The sequence below is a fragment of the Elephantulus edwardii genome, unplaced genomic scaffold, assembly GCF_000299155.1.
Source record: "Elephantulus edwardii isolate Elephantulus edwardi_28Jun2011 unplaced genomic scaffold, EleEdw1.0 scaffold00050, whole genome shotgun sequence".
NCBI lineage: Eukaryota > Metazoa > Chordata > Mammalia > Macroscelidea > Macroscelididae > Elephantulus > Elephantulus edwardii.
The window spans coordinates 7938845-7948956 of record NW_006399800.1 but is presented as its reverse complement, the minus strand read 5'-3'; the positions used below and the strand labels follow the sequence as shown (position 1 = coordinate 7948956).

The following is a 10112-nucleotide window of genomic DNA, read 5'->3' as shown; positions in this document are numbered from 1 at the left end:
AGTTTTACGTGGTGATCCTGCTGTAAAAGGCTTGGGAAATTGTTCTCATAAAGATTACAGCCTAGAAAACCCCATGAGCTTGGGGTCACTATGTGTTGAAATAGACTCATCGACCCCCACCAATGTTTTCCAGAATTGTCTGAGGATAAGACTAATGTGGAAAATTCCATTCACCAGGATGCACCCCTACAAATTATGACACCAATAGGTTTGGGGTTTGACAGAATATTTGACAGAATACTTTTAAACAGGTATCAGTGATTTCATTGTTAAACAAGTTGAAAAATAGTCCATAAGTTTGCTTGACTGATCTGAAAAGAAATTGCACGTGAGGAGTAAAATATTACTACCAGCAGTACCATTATTATTTTTAGGATAGAAAAAGGAGCATTTGGAAGAGCAAACAGTCAAAGGTATTGAACCTAGACATTGGGAGAATGAAAGTGCTTTGATAGGAATGTAATTTCCAACAAGAATGCAGTGGTGGTATTACCAAATGGCCTAACCCAGTATGACAAAGTAGGACTCATAGGTTCTGTCAGTAAAAAGGCTGTCCACAGAGTCTTTATGAGTTGTGGTCACCTCGACAGGTGGCCCAACTGGCAAGAAGCTGTGCTGAAATCCCTAAGGCACATGATTCGAGGCCACCAACTGCTCTGTGGGGAAAGGATGTGCAATTTCCTTCCATGCCGTTAACTGCCTCTGAAAACCCTTCAGACGGTCAGCAATGGGTCGGTTCTGACTTTACCATATACAACAGTCTTTCAAAGATAGAAAAAGGAGCTGGGCTATGGCAGTCTCCTCTGGAGTTTCTCATACAGCAGAGCCAATCAGCCCTAGACTGCATTCATAATAAGCCTCTTGTTTTGGCATCCCTGGGTAGCAGGAATTACTAAACACTTACTGAAAATCTGGCAGTTTGAGTCCACCTAGAAATGCCTTGGAAGAAAGGCCCGATCTGAACTTCCTAAAGAGTGCAGCCCCTGAAGATTCTGGAGCTCAGTTCTGCTCTGACACAGGTGGGGTGGCCACACATCCTTATCACTTGGTTACCAGTTCACTTCTCGTAAGTAGCACACGCACATAACATCACCCTGTGTGTATGTCCTGAAGTATTTCTAAAGAAATGATGGCTTCAAAGCTTTTTTTAAAAAAAAATGATCAATTCTGCTTACACAAGTTGCATTATGAATTGATGTAAAAAATTAAGTGAGGAGGTTGGAGTTTTAGTGGTAGACTTGAGAATGAATGATCAGTTTCATTCATGTGCTCACTATTTTCTTTCTCAAGATGATTAAAATAAAGATATAAGTATCTTCTTCCTTTGGGAAAAATGTAGAGAATTAGGAATTGATAGTTCTTTTAAGTTGGAGTAAGTGGTTGCAGCACTGTTGTTTCAGAGATAATTATACCAAGAACTGGTAATGATGTGCTCTCTTTCCTGGTAGAACTCCTGACAGGGGAGAGAGTTAGGATAATAGTGGAATAAGATGCAGCACTGAAGAATGAGTGAGTAGTAAGAACAGAAGCCAGAGTGCAGACGACTCTCTCAGGAGGTCTGACTTTGAAAGAAAGTGAGGTGAGGGGAGAGAACAGGAAGGAGTCATAGAATTAAGTTACTGGACTGTTTGATAATGTGCTTTACTTTTTTCCAGTTATTTTTTTAATGACCAGAAATGAGTGGACAATCAGAAAAAAGCAGTTCCATCCAAGATGAAAGTACAGATGAAAATTCTCCTGAGAAAACCTGTCAGATTGGACAGAAGCAACTGGTACGTCATATGAATATTGTGATTTAATGTTGTATTAATTTCTTAAGGCTTTTATAACAAAAATACTATAATTCAGTAGCTTTAAGGAGTAGAAATTTATTTTCTTATAGTATAGGAGGCTAGGAGTCTGAATTCAGGGATATTCTAATGTATATTAGAATGTATTATAATGTATATTCTATTGTATTTTTAATATTATTAAACAATATTATAATAGAATATTGTTGTTGTTGATTGCCTTTGAGTCGAGCATGACTCATAGTGGCCCTAAGAACACGAGGCCTGAAGCCCCTCTACAACTACTGACATTTATCAAAGTTCATATAATTCCATACAACTACTGACATTTATCAAAGTTCATATAATTCCATGTTAGCTACAGAAAGGCTTCAGGTCTTTTGTTCTTAGGGTCAGTATGAGTTGTGCTCGACTCAAAGGCAATCAACAACATCATGCTAAAGAAAGGAATTGACTTCATACTTGGAAAGGTAGAGAGTTAGGAAAGAAAGAAAGCCCCTTAACTAGATGAATTGACACAGTGACTGCAGTAACGGGTTCAGGTACATCAGAGATGATGATAAAGATTGCACAGGATTGGACAGAGTTTATATCTTCTATTTGTGGGGTCGTTATGTACTCAATTTGATGACACCTAACAACAGCAATGCTAAGGGAAAGTTTTCTCCATCTACTCTGAGAGAAATCCTTGTTTGATGACTCAAGCAAGATGAAATCTTTGGCAACTTCAATTCTTTCTCCATCTATCATGATGTTTTCTATTAACCCAGTGATGCAGACTTTTGTTTTCTTGATGTTGAGATATAATCCATATTGAAGGCTGTAGCCCTTGATCTTCTGGAGCAAATGTTTAACATGTTCCTCACTTTCAGCAAGTATGGTTGTGTCATCTGCATAATGTAGGTTGTTGAGTTTTATCTCAGTTTGTCTAGCATTCTTCTTGACGTTTCTTGGCAATCTCCTTATGACATCTAATTTTCTTCCATTTATGCTTTCTCTTTGTGCCTAATCTGCTTCTTAATATGTCAGAGAAGATAGATTCAAGACATAACTCTACACTAATGAACTCTTTAACTTAAGAAAGAAAACCCTGTTCCCAAGTGGGATTACATCCAGAGGAGGTGCAGACTATAAATAACAAGGGAGGAGATTGCCCGCCTTCCTCCAAGGAGCAGCTGAGGGTTCCAAACACCTGCCTTTGTGTTGACGGCAAACCAATTCCTTACCGATAAACAATGAATATTTTTGGGGGATACATGAAATTGTTAATATATATTCTTTGGTGTGTTCTCCATTTGATCTGAGCTGTCCTTGGGCTTGGGTGGGTTCCAACAGGAAAGTCTCTGCTCTTGTGTTATGTTAATGGGGTTTTCTCCTTATTCACCTACTCACTCGTGAGCTAGTTACACTTCACATTTCTCTGCTAATCCCTTTTAGCTCAGTGCTCAGTGCATTGAAATCTTGCTTTCAGACAGAATACTTGTGGAGACTATATCAAAGTATACTTTTTTATTGTTAGTAAATGCTAGTCATGGTTTTAAAACTTTCTGTATGCCGAATCTAATTCTTATTACAGTTCTGTGAGGGGAATACTATTGTTAACTAATGTCATTTACAAAAGGAGAAACTGAGGCATAGAGAAGTAGGGACTTGCTCAAGGTGCTAAAAAGGGGCAGAACCAAGAGTTGGCGCTGGTAGGTCCACAGAGGTGTTCTTGTTAACTCATTAATAACTGTGGCTAACACTGAGAAGAATGCGCACCCAGAACACTTAATGAGGCTCACACAAAACCTATACCTAAACCAAGAAGCTTTACTGTGAACAGAGCAAAGAACACTGCATGATCTAAATTCAAGAAAGGTGTATGCTCCAGATTGACAGTGCACCGCCTCCAGCACCACTTCTCCATTAATATCCTAATTAAAAGGCGTCAGTTCTTCTTCAGTCTTTCTGAAACATGAAACAACTGGAAATATCGTGGCCTGGGTCAAGCAGACCTTTGTCTTTAACTTCTTGTTCTCGCAGCTTAGCACTCTGGAGAGGTCTTTGACAGCAGACTTTTTGACGGCCAACTTAAAAAAAAAAAGCATTCCTTGATTCCCTGATGGCTGCCTCCATGGATGTTGATTGTGGATCCAAGTAAAATTCAGTCATTGAGAACTTTAATCTTTTCTCCATTTATCATCATGTTGCCCATTGGTGTAGTCATGAAGATTTTTATTTTATGTTGAAATATTGTCTTTATGTTGCAGAGCTGTGTGTTTTTCAAAAGTTACATAATTATACCTAAATATAGACTATTTTACTTATTACATACTTAAATTGAAAAAATAAGCATATGTGTACACATGAAAAAAGAAAAGAAAGGCTTAAGTTATATAGATGTTAGACTCATACTACTAATGAACCAAACTGTAGAAAACCCTATAAAAAGCATGAATTATATTGAAACAAAACTCATTCTGTATATATTTGTTTTGTTTCAAGGTATAGCATTTTAAGTATTGATTAGCCTGTGTTTCACTGGGCTGATTACTCTAAAATCCCTCTAAAGAACATTCTTGTCTAACAGCATATGTACTACGTACTCCAGGTAAACTGGCAGTATTTCATGGAAACATCTTTGTTGCTTGTCCATTTCTGTAGAAGTCTCAAAATGGAGAGTTTTGAAAATTTCTCCTAAGTCTGTACAAGTCATTTGAGCAAGATTTTCTCCAGATCTGTCTTTGCTTCAGATTAGACCCTAATGTGATACAGAGAGTGGACTGTCAGGTGTCTGAGTCCCGAATGAAAGGCCTGGCTAAATGAGTAGATGTGGGACATGCCCCAGAGCGCTGGTTGAGGGCCATGTGTGACACGGGGTTTCCCAGTGGTGAAAGACACTGTTCCTGAGTTTCTCCAACTATCTATTGAGGAAGGACTTGCATTGTCTTCAAAACTGTGACTCATCGGCTTTGATGCATTAAGGACTAGAGGGAAAGGGCTTCCAGATTGACGGTAAAAGTGAGGTGGATTAAAAAGCTCACTGGAAGCCAAGGAGGTGGTTGAAGATGTGTGTGGGTAGGTGGAGAATATTGGGCAGGGGTGAGAAAAATTTATTAGGTTCAAGTAATTCTGAAGGTGTAAGGTGGAGTCCAATGTGTGTTGAGATGTTATTGAAATCAGTAATTAAGTAGGCTTAGAAATTTAGGAATTACTTGCAAAATAGAGATGTGAGAAATTTTCCCAATGTCCTTTAATCAGGTTTCTTTGGTGGGACTGTCAAATGAGCAAGCCAGGAAAGCTGAACCGAGACAAATCCACATTGCTTTGCACCTTTGTAAGCAGTAAAGACGACTAGATTTTCATATTCAGAAAAATAAACACACAAAAACACAAAAAACAATCTATGACATGGTGCCATGAAGTTGGAACTGACTCATAGCTGACCATCCAGCCATTTCCAGGGCTGTGAATTGTACCAGAGGGGGTCGCTCTTCCTTCTTCCATGAAACTGTTGGAGGGTTGGAGTCACCAGAGAGGTGCTGCCATTGATTTACCAGTGCCGCTCCCTGTGGATTAAGCCAGCAGGGTATCCACTCGAGCACAGATCCTCCCCTGAGATTGGGAAACTGCCTGGTATTCAGTAGGTATGAATGAGATTCTATTTTCCCAGCCAGCCTTTTTTTACATATAGAGTATGTGAATTTTGTGCTGCATTTTTATTACTCAGAAAGAATGCCCTAATTTGAGATAATTTTCAGGATTGTTTAAAGCTCGGTTAGATTTTTCATTTCTCTGTATAAATCATTTATACTGTGATGCCATTGTGTTTTACATAGAAAAGAATAATTTTTGAGTCGGTGTGAAAACAAAACTACCCAGTGCTTATTACGAGTATGTTTCATATGTTTTACAGCAACAAATAGAGAGGCAGTTAAAATGTTTGGCATTTCAAAACCCTGGACCACAAGTAGCAGACTTCAACCCTGAAACAAGGCAGCAGAAAAAGAAAGCTCGTATGTCAAAGATGAATGAGTATTTTTCTGTGAAATACAAGTAAGAGCATGGTTTATTGCTTATATGGTTTATGGGATTGTAAAATACTTGAATTCTTGACAAAGCTAGCAACTAGAGTTTTCCTCTTTTCCTTGGCATTAAAAAATCTTTTTGTAAATTACAGAAGTATCCCAGCTGCCTAGAAGTTAGTAGAAACTTTTAAGAAATGGACATATCCCCAGACTAGGAATCAATTAGTGCTCTGGTCAAAGCTTCAAAGGTCCTTACACCAGAGCAATGATGTCCTTAGATTGATGTCACCCAGTGTGATGACAGCTGTTGTCAGATCTTCGTACCTCCTATGTGTAGATGTGTAGAGACGGAATCACCCTCCCTCGGCCCCACCCCAAAGCACAGGTGGAGTGTGCCTTTCTGTTCCTGCCCCCTTGTCTCATGTGGCTTCCCCACAGCTCTTCCTCTTCCCCTTGTCCCTTGTCTTCCTCTCCCCTGTACCACCTGGCTTCCTCACAGCTCCTCTCCTTCCACATTGGTAGAGTCAAGGACATTCTTTTCTGTCCACTGGCACCCTCCCCAGTACAAATAAAGGCAAGGACAGTGAGGAGAGGAGAGAGAGATTAAAAAACTTGATTATGATATCAGCTCATCATTCCAGTGCTTACCCTGAGTAATTTAAAAAAATGTTATTGTATATCATACAGTCTTTTTAGAAAAGGACAAAAAAAAGTTCAGCTCATTATGGAAAGATCCCAATAAGAATGGTTTTACAACACCCCCCCTCCCCAATCTGGAGTATTTTTTACAACCATAAGATTGACCGTATTTTTTTGTTTTGTTTTAAAAATCCTAGTGTATGTAAGAATCAACTTAAATCAGCTAGGGTTTTTATGTTTTGGTTTTCATTTACTTTATTCTTAGATTTGCTTTGTTCTTAGACTCCAACTCATAAGAACCCTCTATATGAGAAATCAAAACCTTGCATCATCCCAACAGGATCTTCAGGATTTACACTCATTTTTACAGTCATAATGTCAGTCTGATAATTTACCTAAGTGAGACAATATTCCCCAGCACTGTTGGAAAAATGAAGCCTCTTCGAATTGGAATTTATTTGGTTTCTTTTTTTTTTAAGTGTATGTCTTTTTTATTGTTTTAAAAAATTTTATTATTAGTTTCAATGAAAATTTACAGAGACTTTGGATTTCCATTCATTCATTATTGCACTTTTCTCCCCTTCAAACCCTCACCCCTAGTACACTATCCTGCAAAAGTAAAAGAAAAATTCTTTCATTGTTTTACAGTCCCTCCCCCCAGGTCCACTCCACTATGGAGCCTTCGTTCTGGACTCCTGTTATGACAAAATTGCCTAATAATTTTCCCTCTTAAATGATTTTCTCCCTCCTCTGTTTCAATGCAGTATACATTATTGAACCCATTCTTCTCAGTCTTCTCCCAACCCCGAAGTCAGGTCAGTCCTGCTTTACAACAGTGGCACCATGCAGTATTTATCCTTTTGTGACTAAGATACTTCACTCAGAATAATGTCCTCCAGGGTCACCCATTTTGAATAATATTGCATGAGTACCTTGTTTTTCAATGCAATGTAGTATTTCATTGTTTGAATATACCACAGCTTCTCTATCCATTCATTTGTTGATGGCCACTTAGGTTGTTTCCAACTCCTTGCTATTGTGAACAAAGCAGTGATAAACATGGGTGTGCATATATCTGCTTGGATGTCAGTTATGGTCTCTTTGGGGTCTATTCCTGGTAGTGAAATTGCTGGGTCAAATGGTATCTCTATTTGCAACTTTTTTAAAAAGCACCATACTGCCTTCCACAGTGGTTGCACCATTTTACACTCCCATCAACAGTGGAATAAAGGCTCCAGTTTCTCCACAATCTTGCCAGCATTTGATGCTTGCTGTTCTTTTAAATTTTGGTTTTCTGACTGGAGTGAGATGATATCTCATAGTTGTTTTGATTTGCATCTCTCTTAGAGCTAGGGATTTTGAACATTTCTTTATGTGCTTGTTAGCCATCTGAATGTCTTCTTCAGTGAAGTGTCTTGAACTGGATAATTTCTAGGATACCTTTTCCTTAAAGTAAGAAGATTGAAATTTTAACATAATTTTCTGCATAGTCATTTATCCTCAGTGTTGAAAAAAAATTGCATTGTCATGTTAATGCCATTGTTTTTCTTTGCAGTGTTATGAGAAAGTATGACAAAAGTGGCAGGCTAATATGCAACGATGTGGATCTGTGTGACTGCCTAGAGAAGAACTGCCTGGGCTGCTTCTACCCCTGCCCCAAGTGTAACTCCAACAAGCGTGGGCCCCCGCGCCGGTGCAACCGCCGGTGGGTGTATGATGCCATCGTCACCGAGTCAGGGGAGGTTATCAGCACGCTCCCGTTTGAAGTTCCCGACTAAGAGCTCTTGTGTGTGGATGCACTTTTATCTTTTCTTTGTATATGCAAGTTGACTTTTCTCTCGAGCGAATTTTAGGGCTTAGGAAGATGTTGATAGAAACCTTAGGATTCGTATTCCCTCAAGCAGTAGACCTATACAGCAATAATCAGTAGCAATTCTATGGCCTTCCTGTTGTGTCTTCTCCTCTTCTTCCTCACCTTGTGACAGAAGAGTGTGGCGCTGGGTCACTCTAAGTCTCTCCTAGCTCCACTCCACCCTCAGGTTAAAATGTTCTTCCCTCTTTACCTGAGAAGAGTAGTTTTAAGATTTCCACACTTTCATAACACATTTTTCTAAGAAAATTGTTCTTATGTAGAATGTAGCACCTAGTATTTATACTATTTAGTTATTTTTAGTACTTTTTTACACATTACTGGTTCTAAGTCAGATTGTCATGTGGATTAAAAAAAACCCAACAATCCTGTGACTTTGTACTATATGTTCATAATCTTTATTGTTTTTATATTACTGACTTTGTTAAGATTTGATAACATTTTTAGGTTTTGAGACTTGTATTTTTCTTCTGATATTGAGAAATTAAGACTTGAATGTACTAAATGCCAGTGACTTGTCTTTTTCATTTCTAAGTCAGTATTTTGGACTTGTTTTTGTTTTGTTATTTAAAAAAGGGATAAAACTCAAGTTGTTAATACTGAAGTGTGTTTCTGTACATTTCTCTGGGTTCTACTGGTTCAGTCTGTAAAAGATTGTGCTGTTAACCAGAAGGCTTTGATTTTCCAGCATTTCAAATCATACATTTAGTGGGAGAAAGATGGGCACTCTCTTTCCATTAAGATTTACAGCCTGGAAACCCAATAGAGGGGTCTCTATGAGTTAGCATACACTCGATGGCAGTGATTGGAGTATTGACTAAATAAATGATACAGTCTTTCAATTCAGCTACACTGTTCTTTTACTTGTGTGCCTTTGAGTCAGAACTGACTGACAGCTGACCCTCCAGTGGGTTTTCAGAAGCAGTAAAACACATCACAGGAGAGTGCCCATCTTTCTCCCATGGAGCAGTCATACCTTTGGGCTGGCGGCACAGATCCTTCCCACTAAGCCAACAGAGCTCCCTAGACACTGTAGGAAGTTTTCTTAAAAAGTTAAAATTAGCTGCCTTTGAATATTTTTTTACAAGAGTCTTGTTTACTTTAAGTCAGCAGTTCTCATAATTTAGTGTACATAAAAATATGGACAAACAAATTTGTATATTAAATCCTGGAAGGTTTGTTAAGACAGATTCTGGGGGATCCACCCCCAGAATTTCCGATTTATTTTCTTTTGTACCAAGTGTTTAGGTGATGCTGATGCTGCTGGCATGGAAGCCACACTTTGAGAATCACTTGTATAAATTATATTGTTGTTGTTAGGTACCATTAAGTCAAATACAACTGGAAAAGGCAGAAGGTCATCGAAAGAGAAGGCCCTCAGAAAGACAGATTGGGCTCAAGTATATCACCAATGGTGAAGGGGGCACAGGATAGGGTAAAGTTCAAATCTGTTCTTCATAGGGTCGCTGTAGTGGGTTTTGAGAGGCTGTAAATAGCACAGTAGGATTATACATCTTTCAATGAACAGCCGGTAGATTTGAACCATCTACATTTGAGTTGGCAGCACAACTCCTTACCCACTAGGCCACCAGAGCTCCATGCTACCAGAGCTTCCTAATAATATGAATGTTAATGGAGTTAGTAAGATCATTTTCACTTCAATTCAAACATAAAATTTTATAGCATTTTCAGGGTTTATTTTTCTTCCATAATCAGATTAAAAACTCTGATTTTTGTTCCATGTACTTGTGTCAGGGTAGATTACTGACAGTTCTGGACTTGTTACATGTAGTATGTTTTTAG

The 10112-nt window shown here is 38.6% G+C and overlaps 1 protein-coding gene across 1 annotated transcript; it reads left to right on the top strand.

Moving 5' to 3' along the window:
- The first annotated feature begins 1676 nt into the window (after positions 1 to 1676).
- Positions 1677 to 8217, top strand: ARL14EPL (ADP-ribosylation factor-like 14 effector protein-like). Its single transcript, XM_006886667.1, has 3 exons — positions 1677 to 1772; positions 5689 to 5828; positions 7995 to 8217. Exons 1-3 carry the CDS (start codon positions 1677 to 1679, stop codon positions 8215 to 8217), a joined length of 459 nt encoding a protein of 152 aa, XP_006886729.1.
- The last annotated feature ends 1895 nt before the right edge of the window (positions 8218 to 10112 follow it).

Excerpts from the sequence above, each read along its gene's own strand:
- ARL14EPL (XM_006886667.1), top strand. The coding sequence starts at position 1,677 with ATGAGTGGACAATCAGAAAAAAGCAGTTCCATCCAAGATGAAAGTACA. Across the intron at positions 1,773-5,688 it reads AGATTGGACAGAAGCAACTG|CAACAAATAGAGAGGCAGTT; the intron begins GTACGTCATATG and ends TATGTTTTACAG. Across the intron at positions 5,829-7,994 it reads TATTTTTCTGTGAAATACAA|TGTTATGAGAAAGTATGACA; the intron begins GTAAGAGCATGG and ends TTTTCTTTGCAG.